Raw genomic sequence first — 26,447 nt, 5'->3', positions numbered from 1 at the left:
CTGCAGAATGAGCACGGGGAGGGGACGGAGGGGCATTGTGGGGTTCCTGGTGGAGCAGCTAAGTACTTGCCAGAACTGACGAGGATGGTGTGAACCTGGTGCTGCTCCTGGGGTGCACGGGGTCTCTCTGAGGGAAGACCCAGGTGGGTCCCCGGGGAACCTTTGCCCTTATCATTCCTGAGTTTTGTTAAGAGCCGGACACGGGATATGTGCAAGGGTCCTGGCTGCTCCCTGCAGGGCCCGTGACCTTTATCTCCAGTGGCCTCACCAGGGCCTCACCCCCTGCCAGGATGCAAAGGAGAAACAGAGAGATGGTCCAAATGCTGGTTCACTTCCCCAGAGGCCTGCAACAGCCAGGGCTGGGCCAGGCCAAAGCCGGGAAGTTGGAACTCCATCTGGGTTTCCCATGTTGGTGGCAGCGGTCCAAGCACTGGGACCATCTTCTACTGCTTTCTCAAGCACATCAGCAGGGAAGCTGCTTGGAAGTGGAGCAGCCGAGACTCAAACCAGCGCTCTGATGTGGGGTGCTGGTGTCGCAAGTGGTGGCTTACCCTCCTGAGCCCCCGGGGTACATCTTGCACCTCTTGGGTGTTTTCATGTCCTGTGTCCCTAGCCAACTGCTGAGCTCCTGAAGCAAGGACACATGTCACATTGATGACCACCTGATGGAGATAGCATAGAGGTTAGCAGGAATAATCTCCCACCTGTGCTGGCCCTGCTTTGTCACCTTCACTCTCAACCTTGGCTCGTTTTCCTTGATTTGAGTATGTGACTCCTATTTAGTTTGTGGATCCTGAGGGTGGCTGCAGGTGTGCCTCGGGCCTGTGGACCCTCAGTCCTGCATTTTGGAAAGACAACAGTTTTGGGGACCCAGGAGCCATGACAAAAGGAAACTCCCCCCATAGTTAGAATCACGAGTGTAACGCCTGGCTCCATGGCGAGGCCCTAACCTGTGGGGGTGAGGTTGCACTGTGTGTTTCCGAGACTTGTGTTGGCTTTTTGGGAAACTTGGTTCCATGGCCACAGCCGTTCAGGCAGCCCCTGGCTGGTCACAGGGCAGGGTCACTGTCTGCATGCAATGTGTTCCATACAGGCAAAGGCCAGGGCAATGCCACTGAAGTCAAACAACCATCGGTCACAGCTCCCCCTGCTCCATCTGTGCAGTTCCCTGGAGACACAGGCCGTGGCAACAGCTCACCCTTCTCGCCATCAGTGATCAAGCCACCAGGAGGCACACTCGCCAGCATTCCCCATATGCTCACCAGTTAAAACTTCAATGCCTGCCACATGCTAGGCTGTTGGAAACACGCTGTTGTTTTGATGTGGCTATTCTGAAGTACATGTGTGCGAAAGCATGGGCTTTCTGTCAACCAAATGGTGACACCACCATGGCTACAGGTCTGTTTTTGCCCTGCTTGTGAAACTCATGAGGTTTGGTCTCTCTCTGCTAAATGAGCTATTAGCAGATGAAAAATTAATCACCATAAAAATTCCTTGGACACCAGAGGGACATTTTCTGAGGGGCAGGCTCACCCTCCCCCAGCACACAGCCTGGTTTCTGCTTTTAAGGAAAAGTGCAGGGCTGGCCTGCGGTCCTCGGGCCTCTCACCACGCTCCCCCTGGCTTCCTCCCGCTGCCACCACCAGCCAGCGCATCTCTGTCTGGAAGCAGTGTCCTCCTGTTATCTCGGGCTGAAACCTTCCCTCTGAGGAAAGCCACTGAGCAGCTGAGGGCCTGTGTCCCCAGGCCCCTTCCTCGGGGCCCCAGGTCCCAGCAGGAGGCCCCACCCAACCCCCCAACTCTTCCCTACAGGACAGCTGGGGGGATTTCTCCCCCCTGTTGGGGGATTGCGGGAGAGGCTGGCCTTTATCCTCACCTGCTTCCTGCCTATCCAATCCCTGACTCAGGCTCAGAGGACCACAGCCTGGGAGCACATGAGGCGTGGCGGTGCTGGACACAGCTGGTCCCGGCAAGTGACTGCTTGCTGGCAGGCTGAGGGCAGCTGCACTCCCTGCCCAGTGAGGCCAGAGTCTTCCTCGCACCTCGAGGTGCCAGTGCCAGGGCCACCATTGCCAGCCTTCCTCTGCAGGGTCTGAACCAGCAGAGTGCCTTGCCCAGTCCCCTCGTTCCTGGAGACCTTGATCTGCTGGTGTTTCAAGCGACTGGATGGGTCTCCTCCAGCTCTTGCTGCGTGCAGACACTGCTTGGAGCTCTCTGTGCCTAGAGTCTGAGCACGAGAACTCTCAGAGCCCACAGCCAGGACTCCAGCAGCATGACTTTCCCACCTGTGAGTGCTACCTCTCGGAGTGACCTGTCCTCCTCCGGTCAGCGCGTGCAGCAGTTGGCCCAGGGTTTTTGATCTTGTCATTGTATGCCCATCTCCAGCTCACAACCGAGAGCTTTGCTCAGCAAAAAAACATGCATCAACCGCGCTCTGCTGCTCCCCTGCTCCCCGGAGAATCACCCGAGTGAGAGCCTGTGCATTGTGCCTCGTGTGAACCCCAGATCTCCAGTCTTGATGGGTTGATAGGTAGTCCTGTGCCCATGAGTGATTCTTCTAAAAAGCTTCCTGAAGTGTGGACTGTCTTCTCAGGGTGAGCAAATGCAATCCAAGCAGTGATGGGCCTCCTGGCTTCAGCCACTGATGTCGAAAAGCACGAGGCTGCTGTGGCTAGTCTCCTTGGGCTGGTTGGTTTGTCTTTCCTTGAAGAGCTAAAGTGTTCATGCATTGGTTTCCTATTGCTGTGTAGCAGATTTGTGCAAACATAGTCTTTGAAATGCCTGTTGACTGTCACAGAGTTGTCACAGGTCCGAACTCCCGTGTGGCAGAACTGGGCTCTCAGCGCCAGTGCCCTGAGGCTGAAGTTGAGTTTGTGGCTGGCTGAACGCTCATCGGGAGCTTCCGAGGCTCAGTCAGGGTGTTGGCAGAATCTAGTTCCTTGCACCTGCAGAACTGAGGACCCTGTTTTTGTTGGCTCTTGGCCGGAGGCCATTCTCAGCCTCTAGAGGCCACCTGTGTTCCTTGTTGTGCGGCCCCCTCCCTCTGCAAGCCAACAGTGACGTAGATCCTTCCAGTACCTCTAATGTCCAGACTTCCTTTGCTGCTGCTAATCAGAAGGCTTTCTGCTATAAAAGTCTCTTGATTAGATCAGGCCCCTTAATTGTACCTTAAGGTCAGCTGACTTGCGACTTTGATGTCCACTGCACAGGCCCTTCCCCGCAGCGCCTCCATTGATATCTGACTGCATAGTCAGGGGACAGGAATCTTAGCTGCTCTCTTCAGATTCTGCCCACCCAAGAGCAGAGAAGAGCAACCAACCACTTGTCCCGTCTCATTCACTGCCAGCTAAGAAATCCCTGTTGTCCATATAATCTCTGTCGTTGTCTCCACCAGTGAGCGCCGGGGATCCTGAGCCTCAACCGGAGGCAGAACCGGACCCAGCGGCCGAAGCGAGGCAGATTGTCGATGAAGACAGCCAGGGAGTAGCCGCCACCCAAGGTGGAGCCGAGAGTGAGGCGGAGCGGGCGCTGGAGCAAGAGCCGGAAGAGCGAGCCTCCCTCAGCGAGAAGGAGAGGCAGAACGAGGAGGTGAACGAGAGGGACAACTGCTCCGCCTCCAGCATCTCTTCTTCCAGCAGCACGTTGGAGAGGGAGGACAAGGAGGACAAGCTGTCCAGGGACAGGGCACCTGGTAAGTACAACCCCTCTGCTCCCTCAGCGCCTGCCAGGGTCCCTGAGCAGAGGAGCTGTGGCTCTGCAGGCTGGCCTCACTCCCCCAGCTGTGCCTCCCCAGGGTCTGGCGACGAGGAACATGGCCGCAGTGTGAGCCAGCCACCCCCTCCTGCTGAGGAAGGCTGCACCCCCAAACCCTGCCCTCTGCCATGCCCGGCGGGAGATGGACCCAGAGAGTGAGGGCTTTTCCTGAGGTGCGGGCCCTGGAAGAGACATTGTTTCCCTCTGATCCTTCAGTTGGAAACAGTAGGGTCACATTTTTCCCTTTCAGAGTTTAGAGACATGTCATGTTCTTATCTGTCCCCCTAAACTGGTTTTATTTTTTAAATGTGATATGTTCGGGGCAGGCATTTGGTACAGCAGTTAAGATGCTACTCGGGACCACCATATCCCATATCAGAGTGCCTGGATACGAATCCCAACTCCCAGCCCAGCTTCCTGCTACTGTGTACCATGGGAGGCAGGAGAAGGTGGCTTAAGTGCTTGGGTTCCTGCCACCCACCGGGGAGATGGGATTGAGTTTGTAGCTCTTATCTTTCGCCTGGCCCAGCCCCCAGCTTTTGTGGGCATTTGAGGAGTGAGCCCCTCGATGGGAGATCTCTCCCTGCCTCTGCAATAAGTAAAAATAGCACATAAAACTAAAACTAACAAAAAATAAAATAGAAGGTGTTAAGCCACTATGGCTGGACATTGCACACTGGAACAGATTTATTGAAGTGAAATGGATGACTATTTCCATAAAGTTGTGGTTCACAGTGTGTTGAGGTCAATTTTTTACGCCATATTGGATTATACATAATTTAGTAGCTTTCTATATTTTACCCATGCCCACTGTTTTCTTTTTAGTTAAAAGCACATGCTTTTCCTTATGGAATTATATCTTTTCCTTATGGAATTATATCTTTTTGGCATTACACTAGATACTCAGTTCACCTGTGGTCTGTGACGATACAATCTGGGATCACATAAAATATTAGGTTATAAGTTGGGGGCAGGTGTTTGGTGCAGTGGTTAAAATGCTGCTTGGGCTGCCTACATCCCATATGAGATTGCCTGTGTTTGAGTTCCAACTCTGCTGTCAATTCCAACTTCCTCTGATGGGCACCCTGGGAGGCAGCAGGTGATGGCTCAAGTAATTGGGTCCCTGCCACCCACCTGGGAGACCTGGATGGAATTCCCAGTTCCTGGCTTTGGTGGGCCAGCCCCAGCTGCTGCAGTCATTTGGGAAGTAAACTAGCAAGTGGGAGATTGCTCTGTCTCCCTGGCACCTGCGTGAGTGTGCTCTCTTGTGTGTATGCTTGTGTGTACTCTTGCTCTCACTCTCTCTCTGCCTTTCAAATAATAATGATAATAAAAATGTAGGTGTGCCTGCAAAAACTTCCCAGGGACTTGGGAATGGTACCATATAGGGTAATAGAAACATAAACGATTAATATAATCTGCGACACCACAATGTTGATTTTCCTAGCGGTGATTTGTGTATTATTAGTGGTAGAATGCCACCTTCCTCGCTGACACTCCTCCAGTGGAATCATATCTTACGGGCCAGCCTTTGCATGAGCTACACAGGCATGCACTTGTGTGTTCCATGATCAGGAAGCCTTTATCTTGAGCCTAATGGGCAGGGCAGCATGAAGGTTCCTCAAGGACTTGCCAGCAGGTGCCCTGACCTGTGCATGGCTTGTTGGTTCCCACATGAAGCTTGGATGATTAAATGACAATTGAATGAACAAACATCTCCTGAAAGGCCTGTCAGTGGTTTAGTCCAAAATAGTTCCTATTTCAGTTTTTCCTGGTTAGAATACATTATTAAATTTTAACCTGTTTTTTGCTAGTTAACTGTATGACAAAGGAATAAAAGAAGCCCAAAGAATTGTATTAATTTATGTCTTGGGAATTATTGTATTAAAAATGTATATCTTTGTTTAAAGATATATATGCTAAGGAATGTTAGGCATGCTGCTATGAACTTAATTTCCATCAAAGTCATATCCCAGTTAATCTCCAAAATTCTACTTATTCACATTTAATTGTGATCATAGTAATCATACTACCAGGAGTAGGGGATGCCTTCTTGATCAGTTTGTCCCTAAATCATGTTTTATTTGTTATGAATAGTTTTCAGAATTATTCATCATATCAGAGTGTAGCAGTCCTAAAACATATCATCAAGTTGGTTTAGTAAAAATAAGCCAGGGAACAGAACTTTCTTGGATCAGATTGTCCAGCATTCTTCCAAATAAGGATAACTTTCCAAAAATGGAGACTTTGCTCCCAAGGAATAGCCATTGACTTTCTACCCAAAGTGGTGATGTCCAAGTGTATAGACTCAGGAACTGGGGCCTTGTGGCAGTTTTTCTGCTTCACTCCAGTGCTGTTAAGAGATTTGGTCATGTTTATTTGCTGTAGCTTGTTGGTTTCTAAAAATGCCCACTGCTCGCAGGCATCGGCCACAGCTGTAGAGTCAGGGCAGCCCTGTCATCCGAGCTCTTTTCAGAAAGTTCTCGATTAAATCAGAAAGGAACCTCAGAAATAAGATTTCTAATAATTACACTTGATACTCAAAAATGAATGTGGAGGACCTGAAACAGGCTCAGTTTATCCCATTTCTCTGGTTTTATTTTTCTTTGTCGTTTGTGAGTTCCAATCTATGATGCCAAGATAGAGGCTTTGTTACAGCATCCGTTACTCTTCGTTGTGCTGACTTGTGTCACTGTGCTCTGTCCCCACCTGACTGTAAGCCTGATGAGGATGAGGTGCCTGTGCTGTTCATGATGGGTCCTGCTTTCCTAGCTGGGTGCTCAGAACACAGTAGGTCTCATGAAATCATGGGAGAATGAAAGGCTGAGGCGGTGTCTGGTCTCCCTTCTCCCTGGTGCCAGTGGGGCCCAGCTGGGAGCTGAGCCTCCATCATGAGCTGGCATAAACAAGAGGAAATAACGCAGAGCGAGGCCAGGCAGCTGGCTCTGTGTCCTCCGCAACCTAGAGCCGACGGGGGCCGGCAGGGAGATGAGCCTCCATCTTTACTTGGAGACAATGAAAGTGAGTGTTAATTTTCCCTGGAAAAAGGCCAGTGGGGCCCAGAGGGCTGTTGAACTTGTGCTCTGTTCCTCCTCAATGAGGCGGTGTGAGTTAGCACTCTCCCTGCATCTTCACCTCCACCAGGACCCCTATGTCACACCCATAAGGCGGGACTTCCTGCTAGGAGAAGGTTAAATAGGATCCAAAGTCTAGCTCATAATACCTAAAATGTTTGAGATACAATAGAAATAACCACATTATATCAAAAGGAGGACACTCAAAACTTGAATGGAAAAAGATAGTCACATATGCCAACATGGAGATGAGCCAGCCGGTAGAACTATGTGACAAAGATTTTGAAGCAGCCTTCATAATAATACTTCAATTACTCAGTAGATTCTATTTTATTAAGATTTATTTATTTGAAAGAATTACAGAGAGGCAGAGAGAGAAGTCTTCTATCTGCTGGTTCACCCCCCAAATGGCCGCAATGGCCAGAGCTGGGCCAATCTGAAGTCAGGAGCCAGGAGCTTCTTCTGGGTCTCCCACATGGGTATAGGGGCCCAAGGACTTGAGCCATTTTCTGTTGCTTTTCCAGACCATAGCAGAGAGCTGGATCGGAAGTGGAGCAACCGGGACTCGAGCTAGTGCCCATATGGGATGCCCGTACTGTAGGTACTGGCTTTACCCACTATGCCACAGTGCCGACCCCAGTAAATTCTTGAAAACATAAAATAAATTAGCAAAGAAGGAGAAGATATAAAAAAGAACAAAAGGGAAAATATAGACGTGAAAAACACAAATAAAATACTTAGTGGATAGGCTTCCTGGAAGATTCCAGAAGATAAAGGGGAAAAGTCACCTCAAAAATAGATCCATAGAAACCACTGCATTTGAAAAACAACAGTAGACTGCAAATAAAAAGGAACAGAGCCTCAGGGACTTGTGGGACCCTAAGAATCAGGCTCACATCCGTTTCATTGGACTTGGAGGAGGAGATGAGTAAGAAGGCAATGCTGTAAAAATTTTAAAGAAATCATGGCAGAAACTTCCCAACTTTGTCAAAAGGCACAGACTTATAAATTTAAGAAATTAATGGGGGGAGGGGGAAAGCCATTGTAATCCATAAGCTGTACTTTGGAAATTTATATTCATTAAATAAAAGTTAAAAAAAAAAAAGAAATTGAGAAAACCCCAAACAGAAGCTTAGACATCCATACCAAGACAAGTAAGAATCAAAAATCTGAAAACTAAAGATCAAAAGTTTTGAAAGAAGCTATAAAGGAATGCATTACCTAGAGGGAGCACCAGTTCAGATGACAGCAGGTTGCTCATCTGAAATCATGGAGGCTGCGTATCATATAGTGTGGGTATCATAGCGTGAGGCCGCATATCATAGTGTGCAAGTGCTGAAAGGACAGTCAGCCATGGATTGTGTAGCCAGCAAAAGTATCCTTCAAGAATGAAGGGTTGGGTCGGCGCTGTGGCATAGTGGGCTAAGCTGCTGCTTGAGATGCCAGCATGCTGAGTTGGAGTGTCAATTCCAGTCCTGGCTGCTCCACTTCCAATCCAGTTTCCTGCTAAGGCATCTGAGAAGGCAGCAAATGATGACCCAAGTACTTGGGCCCCTGACACCCATGTGGGAGACCAGGATGGAGTTCCTGGTCCCTGGCTTTGGCCTGACCCACACTTGGCTGTTCAGTAAACCTGTGATGGAAAATCTCTGTCTCTTCATATCTCTCTATCACTCTGCCTTTGAAATTAATTAAAAAAAGACAATGAAGAAGGAAATCAACATTTAAAAAATATTACCCAGTTACATTATTGTCACTGTTACCAAAATAAGAAAATGCCAGCACCTCCCAGTTATTGATAGAGAAAGAGCCAGACAGTTGTGGAGAAGGACTCCTGGTGTTGTCTGCTGCACCTCCTGGCATCAAAGCAGTCTCCCTGTCGACAGGGAGAGCTCATGCTGGCTTGGGCCAGGGTTGTGGCTGTGGAGGTGATAAGAAAAGGGCTTGCATTCTGCATTCAACATGAAGGTTTGCTCAACAGGATGCTGTGTTGCACTGGGCATGGAAAACAAAAGAACAGTCAAGGATGACTGACATTTTGGAATCGGCAGCAAGATGGATGAGCTTGTCACGGATAGCAAATGACCACAGGAGGAGCGACTTTAGTGAGCGGTGGGGGCATGGCCCCTTTATGGGTGGTGTTGGCAGCCCTGAGACTAGTTCAGATGATGGTGGAAAGAGTGAGTATAGAGGGAGAGAAGGGTTAAAGATTAGGAGGAGACCGTAAAAGAGTCTAAGAAGAAGTAGTCAGGTGGAGAGAAGCACCCTCATTGCAGTCCATATCCTGGACTGATGTAGGGGGGCAGGGAGGAACCAGCTGAGTTAGTGTAGCCTACAATCACGAGTACTCAGGAAGGAGTAGCTTTGAAGGGTGGTACTATGAATAGGGTCCTGGAGATAATAAAAAGAGAAATTGGAGTCAGTAAAATAACTTCTGGAAGCAGTTTTTTTTTTTTTTCTTTAAGAGAAAGGAAAGGTAGCAGGAGGGGTAAGTAGGGTGGGGGGTGTGGTTTTAAGATGGAATAAATAGTACATATGTTTGTAAGGGTATTCAGGAAATTTGTGGAAGAGTGGAAGTTTGACATGGTGGTTAATGTGCCCAGGCCCCATATCAGAGTGTCTGGTTTAGATACCCGTCTCCAGCTTTTGCTTCCAGCTTCCTGTTAATGCAGACCCTAGAAGGCAGTAATAAGTAGTTGGATGTCTGCTACCCATATTGGAGTCCTGGATTGTGTTTCTAGCTTCTGGCTTTGGCTCCTGCTATTGTGGGCAGCAGCTATGGAGTGAACCATAGGATTGGAGGGTTTTTTCTGTCTGTTGCTCTCCCTCTTTGTTTCTATTTGCCTCTCAAATAAACAAGTTCATTTAAAAATTTAAAATTCATGCATAATTTTTATATTTTCCCTGAATTTTGTGAACTCCCTAGTATGTGCCAGATGGAAGGTTCCAGTGGGAGAAGCATGGGAGCCACAGGACAGAGAATGGCTGGAGGGATTTCCTAACACACAAGTGGAGCAGTTGCCTTTTGCTAGGAGAGATGCTTCGTGGGTAGTGGTAGCAGGGAGGCCTTGCTCTATGGCACAGGTGCATGTGGGAGGGTGGAAGTAGAATGGAGGCTCTGGAAGATCCCTTCTGGCTCAAGCTGATGAACTAGGAAGCAAGACTACCCCTGAAGAAGCGATGGGTGAGGAGTGTGGAGATCAGAGAGGGCTATGAAAATTTGTCTAGGAGAGGGAGTGGATGAGATTGCTGTGTAGCATTAAGTCTCCCAGAGACTGGTGACCGTGAACTCATTGGGTGGCCAGTGGCATGGTTTGTGTGCTGCTGCAGGCCCTTTAAGCTGCCCAGGTGCAGATTCAGTTGGGGGACAAGCAGAGGTAACCTTGCATCTTCTCCAGTGCTTGTCATGGGCCATGGGGTGGCTTCTTTGCCTCCCATGACCAGTTAGCCACCTATGGCTTGCTGTGTCCTGGCCAGCTGCCATGGGTGGGCAGGAACGATAAGGACGATTTTTCCCATGTGCACTGATGGGAGCCAAGAGCAGTGGTAGAGTCTTGGGCCCTGGACCTTGGGCAGCTTCTGCTTGGATTACTTTATCTCAGTATCTACTCTGAAGTCACTGCTGTGTGTCCAGCCCATTTATTTCTTACACAGTCGCTTTGCTCCTGGGATCAACGTTCCCTGCCACTTTCTCACTTGGTTTCCTCCCGTGTCCTTCCAGGCTTGTGGTCTGCAGGCACTCAGGATGCAGGTGTAAATGGACAGTGCGGCGACATCCTCACCAACAAGCGGTTCATGCTGGACATGCTGTATGCCCATAACAGAAAGTCCACGGATGATGAGGAGAAGGGCGAGGGCGAGGCTGAGAGGACCGAGCAGGAGGCGGAGGCGGTTGCCAGCCTTGCCACCAGGATATCCACCCTGCAGGCCAATTCCCAGGCCCAGGATGAGAGCGTCAAGAGGGTGGACGTTGGCTGCTTGGACAATCGGGGCAGCGTGAAAGCATTTGCTGAAAAATTCAACAGCGGGGACCTGGGGCGAGGATCCGGCTCCCCCGACACTGAGCTCAGTGACAAGGGCCCGGAGGTGGCACCTGCGCAGCTGAAGACAGAGTCTGATTACATCTGGGACCAGCTCATGGCCAACCCGAGGGAGCTCAGGATCCAAGACATGGATTTCACTGACCTGGGGGAGGAGGACGATGTTGACGTCCTGGATGTGGACCTGGGCCACAGGGAAACCCCGGGGCCGCCTCCCCCACCCCCACCCACCTTTCTGGGCTTGCCCCCCCCACCCCCTCCGCCCCTGCTGGACAGCGTGCCCCCCCCTCCAGTCCCTGCTAATTTATTGGCTCCTCCTCCTCCAGCATTCAATGCTCCTCAGGGCTTAGGGTGGTCCCAGGTAGGCAGGGGTCAGCCCGCATTTGCTAAGAAAAAGAAGACTATCCGTCTGTTCTGGAACGAAGTCCGGCCCTTTGAGTGGCCATGTCCCAACAACCGCCGCTGCAGGGAATTCCTGTGGTCGAAACTGGAACCCATTAAGGTGGACACTTCCAGACTGGAGCACCTGTTTGAGTCCAAATCCAAGGAACTGTCTGTCACAAAGGTATGGCTGGCCTCTAGCTTGCTTCTTGATTGGCAGTTGTTCTATGTTACGCAGCTTTCCTGCTGCTAGGATCTGACCTGTAGATAGTGTTCCTGTGCCGTGTGCTTGGGGTGAGCTGCGTGATTAGCTAACACCAACGCCAGCTTCCTAACCTTGGGCAAAGTTGCTTTCAAAGAACCAGATGACTCTGGGGAAAAGATACCAAGGTATCCCAAGGAATGCCAGCGGAGCCCAGTAGCAAATATTGATGTTAACCAAAGGACAGTGGATTTGCTGGCCTCCCTAACTTGCTTGTCATGTTTATTTGATCTCACTTTCATTGATTATGGTTGACAGTGGCAGTTTGAGCTTCAGCTGGAACCACTCAGTGCTTTTGCCCAGGCTGTAGTGTGAGTGACATTCTTCTGGATAATTCCCTGGCTGAGCCAGTGTGCTGCCACTCTCTAGATGTTTCTCAATAACTGTGTATTCAGCCGATAAATATCACATATGCATCTAGGTTGCTTATTTTTTAAACTCTTATTTATTTATTTTTAAATTTGAAAAGCAGAATGATAGATCTCTGATCTGCTGGTTTATTCCCGCAAATGGCTGCAATAGCCAAGCTGGGCCAGGCTGAAGCCAGGAGCTAAGAACTCCATCCAGGTCTCCCATGTTGGGTACAGGGTCCTAAGCATTTGAGCTATCCTCCACTGCCTTCCCAGGTGCATTAGCAGGGAGCTGGATGGGAAGTGGAGCATCTGGGACTTGAACCAGTACTCCGTTATGGGATGCTGGCATCACAAGCAACAGCTCATTCCACTGCACCACAACACTGGTCCCTCCATCTAGATTTCTTATTTTTCATGAATATTTGAGGCTCCTCTAGGCACTGATGCTGTGATATCGTTAACACAATGTTATATCCACTGTTATGAAAGGGAAACACTTTCAATGAAATAATTAGGCATCAAATGTAAAGTCACGGTTAATGCGCACAAAGGAAGAAGCTGCAAGACACTGGATCAGAGTTTATTTCCGATGAGGCACTGCATTCCTATAGTTTCCCTTACATAACTAACTGAAAAAAAGTAATCCTTGTGATTCTGGATGTGATCCCATTATCAGAAGAATCGGGAGTTATGAGAGAATACTGTGTAAAGTGCAATTGAGAGTAGCAGTTGAATCCAAAAGTGTGTGCGGTGTCCTTGAGACAAGAGTGGCAGTCGGTGCTGTCACTGCTCTTACTGCTGTGTGTTGCTAGAAGGCTAAGTCAGGGGAACTGAAATTGGTCACTCCACCCCCTCCCTTTTTAAGAGTTATTTATTTATTTTGAAATAATTACAGAGAGGGAGATAGAGCTCCCACCCCTGGTTCACTCCCCAAATGGCTGCAATGACCAGCGCTGAGCCAAGACAAAGCCAGGAGCCAGGAGTTTTATCGAGGTCTCCCACATGGGTGGCAGGGGCCCAAACACTTGGACCATCTTCTGCTGCTTTCCCAGGCTATTAGTAGGGAGCTGGATTGGAAGCAGAGCAGCCAAGGCCCAAACAGGCACCCACATGGGATACTGGCATTGCAGGTGGCAGCTGAACCTGCTACTGCACAACATTGGCCCCGTCACCTCCCTTTTAAAGCACGTGCTGGGGTTCTTAAACTCCCTGCTCATCAGCTGGAGTTTACCCCAGTGGCTTTGTCTGCCTAGTCTCAGTGAGAATGTGCATCTAAATCATTTCCAGTCTCAGGGATTCCCTGAAGTCGGAATGAACACTCTCTTTCTTGTAAATCCACAGAGCTAAGATCCAGTGTAAGCAATCATGTCCAATGCGTCCTGCCCTTTTGCTGGATGTAGACCCAGCTTTGTCCTCTCCAGCAATTAACACCTAGGCAAGTGTGCCGGACTCCCACTCCCAGTGTCCCTGCATCCTCACTTTTGCAGACTGATGGCACCTGAATGCTTTGGGTGATCCACACGCCCCCTTGAATTCAGTTCTTGCATTCAGTTTGGCATTTGGGCGAAGGTGGCTGAGATTAGGACCCCAGTCTGTGGCTGCCAGGAGTTACCACGACCTGACTGGCAATCACCACCCCCCTGGTCCACTGATCTGATTGGCCAGTCTCCTGCCTCCTCTTCCTGCCTGTGCTCTTGGCTGGCTTGTGGGTCTTGGCTTCCTGTGGTTACTCCTCCTGGGGCAGGGGTTGTAGGGGAGAAGCTGCCCCTGACCTTGGGGATGGGGAGAATAAAAGGAACTGTACACTGTGGCTGATTTGGGCCCTGCTGGGCGTCTGCCATCTGTGCTGTCAGTAGTCCCTAGGTCCATTCTTGCCTGAAGCAGGTAGTAACCTTGTAAAGACTTAGAAGTTGACCAAGTAGGCTCACTTTGCCTCATTTGGATAAAAGTGAGGCACAAGAGGAAGGAGCTCTACAGTGAACACTCTGTATATCTGGGCTCTGGGTTGACAGATTCAACAAACCACAGATGGGAGAGATTAGGGAAAAGACATGTACCTGTGCCGAGGACGTGCAGACTGTTTTTCTTGCCATCATTCCATAAACAATACAGGGAATGACTCTGTACTTAGTATTTACGCTGTCTTCGGTATTATAAGTACCCTGAAAGGATTTAATTAGATGATAGGATGTGAACAGGTTAATATGCAAACACTAGACTGTTTTATGAGCGTCCACAGATTGTCGTTTTCTGGAAACCCATAGATACTGTGGGAGAACTGTATTGAAAAGTTTACCAAACTGATTCCAGAATGTTCTGTATCAAGACCCAGGAGGCCATCCCTTTGACTTGTAGGAAACATAGGTAGGAACTAATGTAGGAAATGTTTTTAAAGATGAGAATGCGAATAGGATTCAAACGCATCAGCCCAGAAAGCAGACTGCACTTTGTATGTGTTACAAGTACAGACAGAACCATTTCACTTCTGTTTCTAATCCTGAGCTGTGATCTCCATACAACACAGCTGTAAACAGCCACTTCCCAATTCTGCTTCGTGAGGAGGTTTTCATTAAACCCCATAGGGGTGCAACGAAAGTGAAAAGGGTTCTACTTCACAAAGCAGCACAAAACAAAGGGAATTGGCTTGAGGTTCCTTCAGAAAAGTAACAATGGAACAGAGTAAGGGGTGATGGCCGTGACCTTTCACATCACCCCCAAAGCCAAGATCCATGAGCCAGCTCCAAGGATGGGGGATCACTTAGTGAAGAGATTAAGAATAAGAAAAATGTATCCTTTGGTTTCCTTCCCAAATATGTCATTTCTAAAACCAGATCCACTTTTCTGTAAGCAAGAAATATATATATTTATATATAATATATATGTGTATGTATATATATATATACACACACACACATATATATATAGCTTTTTGGGAAGATGCTTTTCATTGGCTGTCATGGGGAAAGATAGAAACCCTGTGCTGAGTTTCCTCTCACTGTGTTTCTGCTGCTGGTTTGGATGTGCTGAGTCACACAGGAGACAGTTACAGTGACCCCAGGACGGATGCTCGGGCAGAGTGCCCCTGGAGGGGAGGGGAAGGACCTCCAGGAGGTTGGCATCATCCTGAGGAGCCCCGGGAGAGTGAGCTCCCAACCCGGTGCCCGGGTCAGAGAAATCCCTCCTGCTCCAGAGGGCACTTTTCGGTCCCAAGTTACAGCGAGATCAAGACAGGCGTGGGGTGGAGCAGGAGACCAAAATAAAGGGGCCCCCACTGCCCCTTTGTGCCCCCTGATGTCTCACTCCCTTGGGCTAAAATTGGGTTTATCGTGGGGAGGAGACTCCAGAGTGGATTTGGAGAAATTTGTTTAATTTTGTTTACTCAAAATGTATCAGAAACTGTTAACAGTGACTTGTTAAGAACATGTGGACATGATGCTTTAATTAGTCAGGGGCTCCTTGAGGGACTGAAAAGTGCAAGCCAGGCTGTGATGCACCATGTGAAGTGGCCAGTGAGCCCCACGGGCGCCGTGTCCCCCCCCCCCCCCACCCGGCACCAGGAGATGAGAATCTTTCTAGCCCACACTCCTGTTTGGGACATAAGGGAATGAGATATTTTGTGGAACATCGCTCTCAGAAAAATCTGGATTCTGCCTGGAAATTGCAAACCCAGCTTTGGGCCCTAAGTAGGTGATGACGCACCCTCGTGTGCTGAAAGTCCCAGGTTGCCTGTCATGCTGGCACAGGGATTAAGAGCTGACCCATCCTCTCTCTGAAGTCTGCTGTGGGGGTAAGAGAGAAACTAAGGCAGGAAGTCTGTCTGTTTCACAGTTGGCCTGTGCTAGCATATGGGATTTTAATGTTTTTCCTAAACAATAAGGCAAGCCTGTTCTGACAAATTTTATTCCTGACTACAGGTTTTTCAACCTTTCCCTAAGCCTATGTATGGATTTATTGCCTTTCTGTTTTGCTATTGATCTCCCCATCGCCCTTGTTGCAAGATTGTAGGAAAATTCCATGGCTGTCCCATCTTTGTGACATCTGTATCACTGTCCTTGTAACTGTCACTCTCTCAACGGACAGTTTTGAAAATATCCTGTGGCGTCACTGTCTTGGCAGTGCGCGGGGAGCGAGGAAGAATGATTTACCACTTCTAGAACGTCTGCCTAGCCAGCCAGACGCAGGGGCTCTGCCGACGAAGCTGAGGAGCGGGGGCAGAGGCTGCCCCTCCAGGACTCCCAGGGTTCTCTCCGGCAGTCACATCAGCCTGGCTGCTGTTTCCAACCGCAGCACTTTCTGGGGTGAATAGTTCTGGGAGCTGAATACCTACTTTTTTTTCCTTTTTTTTTTTTTTTTTTTTTGACAGGCAGAGTTAGAGAGAGAAAGGTCTTCCTTCTATTGGTTCATCCCCCAAATGGCTGCTATGGCTGGCGCGCTGCGCCGATCCAAAGCCAGGAGCCAGGTGCTTCCTCCTGGTCTCCCATGCAGGTGCAGGGCCCAAGCACTTGGGCCATCCTCCACTGGCTTCCCGGGCCACAACAGAGAGCTGGACAGGGAGAGGAGCAACTGGGACAGAATCCGGCACCCCAACTGGGACTAGAACCGGGGTGCCGGTTCCGCAGGCAGATGGTTAGCCTAGTGAGTCACAGCACCAGCCAAAATGCCTACTTTTTAAATATGACATCTTCTCTTTGTAGTAAAATTAAGGGGTGATCCTTGGTGGCCCCCTTTCAGGAAATGTTAAGGCCCACTAATTACTATTTAAATTTCGCCCAAGTTCTCTCTCTTCTCTTTTCCAGTTCAGTGGCTCTGGGTGAATGGGGCCAGGGACAGGTATCCAGGTCTTTTCCCTTTCCCAGGATGTGGGCTGGAATCTGGTGTGGCCACTGCTACACGGTGGTCACCCTCCTCCAGCGACCATTCTCAATCAAGTGTGAGCCCTTCTTTGGAAAGTCTGCTGTATGTGCTCTTGGGGCAGTAAGCTGTTCTTTCTAAATGCTAGGTCGCTTGTTTCCTCCCTGTGGGGCGTTTCATCTTTCATCTTGGCACCAAGGATCAGGGTCACGTCCAAGAGCCCCTTGGTTGGACTTGTGGCTCTGCACAGCGTATTTCCAGCTGAACCAAAGTATCTGGTCTAGCTGTTCTAGAAACTTTCCATCACCATATGGAACTTTCTGCCCCGTGAACTGGCTGGATATACAAGCTCCTGCCTCTTGGAGCTGCTGGTGTAACCCAGGCTGACAACCACCAGGAGAATCCGGGGCCACAGCAGTTAGAAGTCGCCACTTCAGTCAGCTCCTGCCTCTGTGCAGCTCAGAAATCCTGGAACTCTTTTGGCCTTAGGGGCTTCCGTTTGAGGCCTCATCCTGGAGAGCTCAATTCTGTTTTTCTGAAAGCTGGCCCCTCTCTCTTCTTGGGCAGCTGGAGAGAAAGGCCCTAAATTGCCATTCTGATTTCCTTCCTCTCCTAGGAGTTCTCGGCTCACCTGGCCAGCATCTCCTTCCACGGTACCCCATCTCTCACCTGTCTTGGCTGTTCATAGCTCTGCTTCTCTCGGCACTGTTCTTGCCCAAGTCAAAGCCCAAGGCAAACAGAAGCTGTCTGTGGGATCCGAGCCTGGAGCCCTTCCCCCGAGACACCTGCCCCGTAGGGAAGGGTACTCTGGGCACGCTGGAGGCTCCTTGCTACTGGCACCTCTGCAGGGGCAGCCCAGCTGTGCAAGTACAGCTTAACTAGACTTTCTGGAACTAAAACAGGGCCTGGAGTCAGCCCAGGGTACCCCCGCCCTCCTTCGAGAAGCAAGTTTGTTTTTCTCCTTGACCGTTTCTGCATATATTTGGGAAAGTAGTATGTTCAGAGAGAACACTGTAGCGGGTTTCCCCACACTGCCTCTCATCCACCCTCTGCTAACATGCCCTAGAGAGTGGTTCCTGTTTTCACACCTAGCCATGCTCTAGTCTGGCTCCCTGTGCCTGGAGTTCGGACCCACAGGTGCCTCCTGCCTCCTCCTCATTCTCCCTGGAACTTCCTGGGGCAGAAGGCAGCCAGCTGACTGATGGACTGTTCATCAGAGAATCGAGACAGGAACCATTATTTCCTGTTGCCCTGGAACTGCCCAGTGGTGGCAGGGTATCCTGGCCCTGCACAGGTGTGTGGGTTTTGTTTGTTTGTTTGTTTGTTTGTTTGTTTTTTGACAGGCAGAGTGGACAGTGAGAGAGAGAGACAGAGAGAAAGGTCTTCCTTTTGCCGTTGGTTCACCCTCCAATGGCCGCCGCGGCCGGCGCGCTGCGGCCCGCGCACCGCGCTGATCCGATGGCAGGAGCCAGGAGCCAGGTGCTTTTCCTGGTCTCCCATGGGGTGCAGGGCCCAAGCACCTGGGCCATCCTCCACTGCACTCCCTGGCCACAGCAGAGAGCTGGCCTGGAAGAGGGGCAACCGGGACAGAATCCGGCGCCCCAACCGGGACTAGAACCCGGTGTGCCGGCGCCGCTAGGCAGAGGATTAGCCTAGTGAGCCGCGGCGCCAGCCAGGTGTGTGGGTTTTGTTATTCCTCATGGAAGTATTCTACTTGGGGACTAGGCCTGTGACAGACACTTGGGAAAGATTTGTTTAAGGAAATGGGAAAATAAATATCAAAGAGAGGCAGTAAATAAATAGGGGGAGATATGTGGCCAATCAGAAAGTAGATGGTGGAGGACTGTGCTTCTGTCTCGGCCCCTTTTCTCATTTGTACTCAGAGTGGGATCTCAAGTCAGCAGTCATCACGCAACAGTGATGTGCCCTATTCAGCAGGGTGTGACATGCCCCACCACAGCCAGCCCACAAAAGTCTCCTCCTCCTTTCCCCTGGCCTCTTCTCTTCCTAAGGAAGGAGGTTTGGGTCAGTCCAGTTTGTCATGATGTTTAATCCCCAAATTAGTTCCTTTGACCTAGAGGGTTTTTTTGTTTGTTTTTTTGTTCCCATATTAGAAATTGGTCTTTCGGCCAGCGCCGTGGCGCAATAGGCTAATCCTCCACCTTGCAGCGCCGGCACACCAGGTTCTAGTCCCGGTCGGGGTGCCGGATTCTGTCCCGGTTGCCCCTCTTCCAGGCCAGCTCTCTGCTGTGGCCCGAGAGTGCAGTGGAGGATGGCCCAAGTGCTTGGGCCCTGCACCCGCATGGAAGACCAGGAGAAGCACCTGGCTCCTGGCTTTGGATCAGCGCGATGCACCGGCCACTGCAGCAGCCATTGGAAGGTGAACCAACAGCAAAAGGAAGACCTTTCTCTCTCTCTCTCTCTCTCTCTCTCTTCACTCTGCCTGTCAAAAAAAAAAAAAAAAAAAAGAGAGAGAAATTGGTCTTTCATAGAATTCCAGCCTTGGTATCCTTGTTGCATTACCCTGCATCATTGTCCAGGAGTTTTTTCTGCATTGTCATTCTGTTCTGCCTATCAGAATGGGCCTGTGCAACACATTTTATCAGTTGTATAATAAGTGGTAACAGTTGATTAAGTATTATGTAACTCTACTGTTTAAGAAGGTTGTTGACTGTTTTTATACATATGGACTTTTCTGTTAACTTCAGAATTCTTTTCTAATTAAAAGAGCAAATTTTTTTTGAATTTTTATAGAATTACATATATGGATATATATGTGTAAATACATGTATTCATATGTATATACACGTATGTGTGGCGAGAGATAATTGCATGCTTACAAACTTAAGATTCCCTATCTAGGAACATGTTTTTCCTTTATCTGGTTCTTATTCCTTTGAAGAAAATTGCATCATTTCTTTAAGTAGGACCCCCCTACCACCACCATTTCAAGAGGTTGTGGATGTCATTTCCTTGTTTGGGGGTTGTTCGGGGGACCGTGTCTGGTGTCTTATCACAGTGCACAGCAGCTTTCTGATCTCCTACCTCCCCTCTTAGGGACCTCTGTTCCCCCTCTGCCCCGCCACACCTCACCTCCTCCTCCTGGTTGCCTTCAGAGGGCCAAGCCATTACATTTCCTTCCCTTCTTAACAAAGGCTACCTTTCCCCCTTTTTTTTTTTTAAGATTTATTTATTTATTTGAAAGGCAGAACTGCAGAGAGGCAGAGGCAGAGGTGGAGTGGTCTTCGTCCACTGGTTCATTCCCCAGATGACTGCAATGGCTGGAGCTGAGCCGATCTGAAACCAGGAGCCAGGAGCTTCTTCCAGGTCTCCCACGTGGTGCAGGGACCCAAGGACTTGGGCCATCCTCCACTGCTTTCCCAGGCCACAGCAGAGAGCTGGATCGGAAGTGGGGCAGCTGGGTTTCAAATTGGTGCCCATAGGAGATGCCGGCATAGCAGGTAGAGGCTTTACCCGCAATGCCACAGAGCCGGCCCTGCCTTTCCTTTTCTGATGTCTGCTTTATATCCCCTTTCCATCATTGACCAACTGCCCAATTGTCTAACTTCCAGCTGTGGATGACCATTGTGGCTTATGGATCCAGGAAATGAAATAAGGGAAGAGGGGTCCTGAGAGAGAGCTTTTTGGCAAGGGTAGGATGGAAGGTTGGGAAGGAGAAGAGACTGAGGACAGGAGCCTGGCTGTGGGCTGCCTTTGAGAGGCTGGAGGTCGGGCTCCAGGTAGGGCAGTGGGAATGAGAGGAGGGAGGGGCACGAAGGCCTTGTGAAAGAAGGGGGGGTAGTAGTTTGTCTGTCGTGGGACCATGAGGAAGACATGCAAAGATTCACCATTGCTGATGGGGCTCCCAGCAGGACAACTGCAATGGTGCAGAAGGCATGACTGCTAATCCTCAGAAATGGATCTGAGCTGCCAGGCAGAGGGAGCGGCCCTTTGGGGGGTGCAGGAGGGAAGTGGAGTTGGACAGCTCCCCTGTCCGACTTCCTCATCTCAGGCGAAACTGGCGGAAGCCATGTCAGTGTTCAGCTGCATGGGATGGGAGTGGGGGGCACGTGAATGGTTAAATTTCAGACTTCCTCCCATTCCCATCTTTCCTTCACAATGGGGGAAGAGCTCTGAGAGCGTCTCTGGGGATGGCGCTCCCTGTGGCCTCAGAAGGCTTGGTGGCTTACGGGGGAGTGTATGGGTGTGTCTGGTGCTGTAAATCCAGTTCTACTGAGAAGGGGACCAAGGGTACGTCAGGTGCAGAGCCACCATGTAGGTCTGTGTAGGTCGTTTTCGGCCCGTGGACAGATGCTGACAGAGGCTCAAACCCAGCTGGTGTTTTCTCTGCACCTGTTGGCCCTGAGCAGTGTCTCCGGAGAGGGGACATCTTTTCTCCTCTGCCCCAGGACTCTGCTGGGCTGTCAGGGCCTGCTCGGGCATCTCCCCATGCTCCTAGAGTAAGGGAGACTGGATGAGGGGTTCAAAGGCTAATGACTCCCTGAGAATTCTTGCTGCCATCCTCCATGACTTCATTCCTCACAGTCATGAGATGTCTGCTGCTGCACCTGCAGGCCTCACACCCACATGTGAGGCAGGAAGGGGCAAGGGCGGAAGGCACGGAGCACTGACTCTGTACCCTTTTATTCAGGAAAACTAAAGCCAGAACTAAGTCACAGGCCGGTTTTATACGTAGAGTCCAGGGAGGTGATTGCTTTATCTGACACTTCACCGGCCTGACCAGGGTCCTGCTGGTCAGCAGGGAGGAAGGAGTGGGTTTGGGGTGGGTGCCCTGCAGAGCCCAGAGCAGCAGGCTCCCCAGATACGTCTGTGTTGCTGTTATAGGTTGTACCATTTCTCTTCATTGCCTGTTCTCAGCATTTTTCTAACTTTTGTCATTCCTTTTCAGCATTCCACACAGGATATTTTAAATTAGATTTAAAAAAGCTAAATGGAGAATTTGCAGGGGCTCCTGACAAGTTGATTTGATTAAAGGTAGAGAAGACACAGCTTGCCCTGCAGAGCAGGGATGCGTCTGCGCCACGTGTCCCTGGGAGCCCCCTGCTAAATGCCCATGACCGCACCCACAGGAATTGCCCCTCCTGGCCACCAGACCCCAGAACAGCTGGGATGCTTTCAGTTGTTTTCTTCATGGAGAAATTTGAGTTTGTTCCCGAAAGCACATTTAAGGATCTAAAATAGAATTACAGTAATTAGGCTTAGAGGGCCCAGGAGGATGTCAGTAGGGCTTTGGCCTGAATCTTCCTGCTGGTTCCCCATTGCTGAAGTTGCCCTAGGCTGCTTCTCCAGATGGGTCTGCTGCTCCCAGGCCCAGCCAGTTCCCTGCTTCAAAGCAGAGGGTGAGGCCTGAGCTCAGGAAATGGGTTGGTGGGAGGGAGCCTGCCTACAGACTGTACTCAGAGCTCTGTGTCTGGCTCACGATGTCCCCCAGGATATGGCCTCATCACACCTCCAGCCTCACCCCTGACAGATAAAGCCACTTCCATCGCCTTATCTTCCAGGCTGGGTCCTAGGTGTCAGCTCTCACAGACCCAGAGATACAGTTGCACTGTGTTGAGCCCCTTTGCATAGCCAGCACACCCAGCTCCATGCTGCGTGTGTCTGTTCCTTGCAGAGAGCTGCTGCCCCTGTTCATCCCGCTGCCCTAGGCTTGTCACAAGAGTCACAGTGGTCCTCTTCCCCAGCTGTGCTGTGAGGGAAACCTGAGCAGGAACAGGGAGCTTGCTGAGCCAGGTGTCCTCCCATTTGCCCCTCCATTGCCACCTGCATGTAACTTTCTGAGATTCAAAGGAAAAAGCTGAAAATTGTGCTCACAGCTCTGGGCAGTGATGAGTGTCGGCTCAGCACTCCACATACCGTCTTGGCCTGTGAGGGCAGTCGTGATGAGATGCTGTGGACTGAGTGTCTTAAAGAATTTTATTTCTCACCATTCTGGAGGTTGTGAAGCCCAAGATCAAGTTGCTGGCCAGTGTAGGGAGGGTTCTCCCTCCCTCGCAGATGGCCATCTTCTTGCTGTGTCCTGTGTGGTAGAGGAGGGAGCTAGTTTTTTGGTCTTGTCTTAGAAGGATGCTAATCCCATCATGAGGTCTCTCTTCCTGACCTCATCTAAACCTCCAAAAGCCCCACCTGCAGATACAGCCCCACTGGGGACTTTAACATAAGAATTTGGGGGGCTGGCACCGCGGCTCACTAGGCTAATCCTCCACCTTGCGGCACCAGCACACCGGGTTCTAGTCCCGGTCGGGGTGCCGGATTCTGTCCCGGTTGCCCCTCTTCCAGGCCAGCTCTCTGCTGTGGCCCGGGAGTGCAGTGGAGGATGGCCCAAGTGCTTGGGCCCTGCACCCCATGGGAGACCAGGAGAAGCTCCTGGCTCCTGCCATTGGATCAGCGTGGCGCGCCGGCCGTGGCGGCCATTGGAGGGTGAACCAACAGCAAAAGGAAGACCTTTCTCTCTGTCTCTCTCTCTCTCACTGTCCACTCTGTCAAAAAAAAAAAAAAAAAGAATTTGGGAAGAATGCAAATCCTCAGTCTGTTCACACTGAGTCTGGCTGTGGGCTAGCCCTGGGCTGACCACAGAGTGCAGAGATGAGACAGGCCCAGGGTCTGCCTTTAAGGAATATCCGAGGCAGCAGAAAAGCCACACACAGGGGGCGCTCTGAGGATGCAGGACACCCCTTGTCACCTGCCCCTTTGTTGGCCTGTATGCCTGTTCGTCCCTCATTCCTGTTCACCAATGCGTGCCCTTTCATTTCTCTTCCTTGGAAAGCCCCTCTTCACGCACCTGGGGTAGCAGCACAGGGGGCAGGGAAGGTGCGGAGCTCTGGAAGAGAGGGCATAGGATGTTTAGTGAGAAGGGGTCCCCGAGATAATGCAGCCAGGGTCCCGGGCGTGCTGCTGGGCCAGCCCGGCTAGGTGCTCCTCATCTGTCCCATCCTTTCAACACAGGAGCTGCCTTCCCTGGGCCCACACCCTGTGCACTAAGGCCAACCAAGACTCACTCTGACACCTTGCAGTCTGTAGGGAAGGAACTCTGACAGGTCCTGGTTTTGTTTTTACTGCTTTTATGGGAAAAAAAAAGTTTATTTGCAAAATATCACATTTTTCCCAATTGAAGGAAAATCAATTGTATTTTGTAATGTGTCTGAATCGTGAAGTTCCCTTGCCAATCTGAGCTTGGCGGCTTCTCCGAGCTTAATCCTTGATCTCTGTCTTGTGTGCTGAGCAGTAGCCAGTCCTTCCCTGAGCTGACTCGGGGCCATTTGTTTTCATCTCTAAGTAGGTAGTGTGTTTGCTTTTAATAATGGAACACAGAAGGGACCCAAAGTGATGCATCAATCTTAGGTTCTCTTTGTTTTATCACCAAGAAAACTGCTGCAGATGGAAAAAGGCAGGAGGTCATCGTGCTGGATTCCAAGAGGAGTAACGCCATCAATATCGGTCTGACAGTGCTGCCCCCTCCAAGGACGATCAAGATCGCCATCTTGAACTTTGATGAATATGCCTTGAACAAAGAAGGCATTGAGGTAAGCGGTCTGCCGAGCACTGTTTGTGTTCTGGAATATGTCACACGTGTAAGGCGTTCTTGTGTCCAGCGTGACTTCCATAGGATGCCTTGCTGTGTGTCTGTCCTCAGCAACCTCGGGATAATGGTAACGATACTCACAGTTTTTAGCGGCTGGGGAGAGAGCTTCACTTGGGCTGTGACGTTCAGACTCATATTCTTCGGCGTGTTTACCACCCTCCCTCTGAGCATGCTCTGCCTGCTTCTAAGTGTCAAAGAACCTGCTAACCTCCTCTGGAGGCTGCTGTGGTCTCCTTGGAGTGTTCAGTGGATACATGTAGAGTGAGGCTGTCAGTCATGTTCACGTCTGTGTGGAGCACCTGCTGTCTCTCTTGGCACTTATTGGGCGGTGATAAGTTGGATGGTCCACGCCAATTGAGGCTTTAGTATTTGTTAGTATGAACGACAAAAGTGGAGAGAGATGAAGTGATATGGCCGTGACTGTGACCATGTGGTGGACTGGCTGGAGCCACGGTTCATGGTCTTCTACCAGGCTATGTTCTGTCTTCACCTTGGGCTGGTTTGTGGAGATTAAATGTGAATACCAGAGAAAGTATGGGCAGAGGTAGTGGCCCAACACATGGATTCCTACAGATAGAAGATAGCCTGAGAACCCACCGGGGCAAAGCAGGCACCTGGGAGATGTTGCTTTGTAGTGTTGAGTCATACCCAACCCATGCTTCCGTGGGCAAGAGCTCTGGGTTCCCTCAGGTCCCCCATGTCATTGGGCTCCTTCACGCAGTCTTACTTGAAATACTTGAGCATAGCCAGTGAAGCCAGTGAAGCCAGTGAAGCCAGTGAAGCCAGTGAAGCCAGTGAGAGAGAGAGAGAGAGAGAGAGAGAGAGAGAGAGAGAGAGAGAGAAAGAGAAAAGAGAAAAGAGAAAAGAGAAAAGAGAAAAGAGAAAAGAGAAAAGAGAAAAGAGAAAAGAGAAAAGAGAAAAGAGAAAAGAGAGAAAGAAAGAGAGAAAGAGAAGTTGGAAGGGCGGGCCCAGGCCCCTGTGCCAGGCTCACCCACAGCCCCACATGTGAGAGGGAGTGGTGGGCACGTGGTATGTACAGAAGTTTGAAGCCAGCTGGAAGGTGTGCTTGTGCCTTTGTGCTGTGGAAAAAATGGTCCCTTCAGGGGAAAGCTATTCCTAGAGCCCCCGCCCCCAACATTCATGCCCAAGGTGACCTTATTTAGAAATAGAATCTTGTCGACATAATGAAGTTAAGGTGATATCATACTGGATTAACGTATGCCCTAAATCCGATGGGTGCTATCCTGAAAAGAGGAGAGACACTTGGACAGGGACACAGAAAGGAAAATGCCATTTGAAAACAGAAAGCATACAAGCAGCCACGCAGAAGAGAACACCACGTGACGTGGAGACAGAAATCAGAGTGATGTGTTTACAAATCAAGGAATGCCGAGGATTTCAGGGAAGGAGCAAGGTTCTGCCAACACCTGGACTTAGGGCCTCTGGCTTCTGGGTCGTGAAGGAATCAGCTCTGTTGGGTTGAGTGGCCAGATTGTGATTCTTTGTTATGACAGCCTTAGGCAAGCCATGCGAGGCCCAAGTAGCTTGGCTCCGAGAAACGGACATCTTCTGCCAGGAGCAGGTGTCCGAAGGGAAATGCATTCCCTCCCGCTGCACAGGAAGCTGCACTCTGAGCCTGGAGTCCAGGCAGGCAGCCAGCAAGAGGGCACAGGGGGTGTAGTGGGGTCAGCGAGGCGACAGCAGCCAATACAAAGAGGGACATCGAGGCAGCAGTGGTCTGCCCTTGAATGAACTTGGATGAACCCGTCTGAGAAACAAGGTGTGGGCCTTGGCGTACCCTTGGGCCATCATATTTACTTAACAAGTCCTTTAGCCCTTGCAAACTTCAGATTCATACATGGAGTGACTTCAAGTTCAGCCAGAGCCAGCATGACTGAGGGAAAAAATGACCAATTTTCCTTTTAAAAATATTTCCCCTCTTTGTCATGAGAACTTGAAAGTCCACCAGGAGAGATGGATTCCTTTGGGTTTTTCCTTTGTTCTTTCCTGAAATGTTGCTCTCCCCAGGTGGGGAAAGTTTCAAATATGGTAATTTACTGAGAGTTTAGAATGAGCCTAATTATTCTTTTTCCCTGTCTGACTGGTTTCCAGTTGAGCATCCTTTTGATC

The 26,447-nt window shown here is 50.2% G+C and overlaps 1 protein-coding gene across 9 annotated transcripts in view; it reads left to right on the top strand.

Moving 5' to 3' along the window:
• Positions 1 to 26,447, top strand: part of FHOD3 (formin homology 2 domain containing 3) — a 485,089-nt gene that overhangs the window by 409,422 nt on the left and 49,220 nt on the right. For all 9 annotated transcript variants that reach the window (XM_070050270.1, XM_017344116.3, XM_017344114.3 and 6 more), the window contains 3 exons: positions 3,395 to 3,691; positions 10,549 to 11,432; positions 24,100 to 24,258. In XM_070050270.1, coding sequence (XP_069906371.1) covers positions 3,395 to 3,691; positions 10,549 to 11,432; positions 24,100 to 24,258 — 1,340 coding nt within the window. The remainder of the gene's footprint in view (positions 1 to 3,394; positions 3,692 to 10,548; positions 11,433 to 24,099; positions 24,259 to 26,447) is intronic.

Source organism: Oryctolagus cuniculus, chromosome 10, assembly GCF_964237555.1.
Source record: "Oryctolagus cuniculus chromosome 10, mOryCun1.1, whole genome shotgun sequence".
NCBI classification, from domain to species: domain Eukaryota; kingdom Metazoa; phylum Chordata; class Mammalia; order Lagomorpha; family Leporidae; genus Oryctolagus; species Oryctolagus cuniculus.
This window is presented reverse-complemented; position numbering and strand designations above follow the sequence as displayed.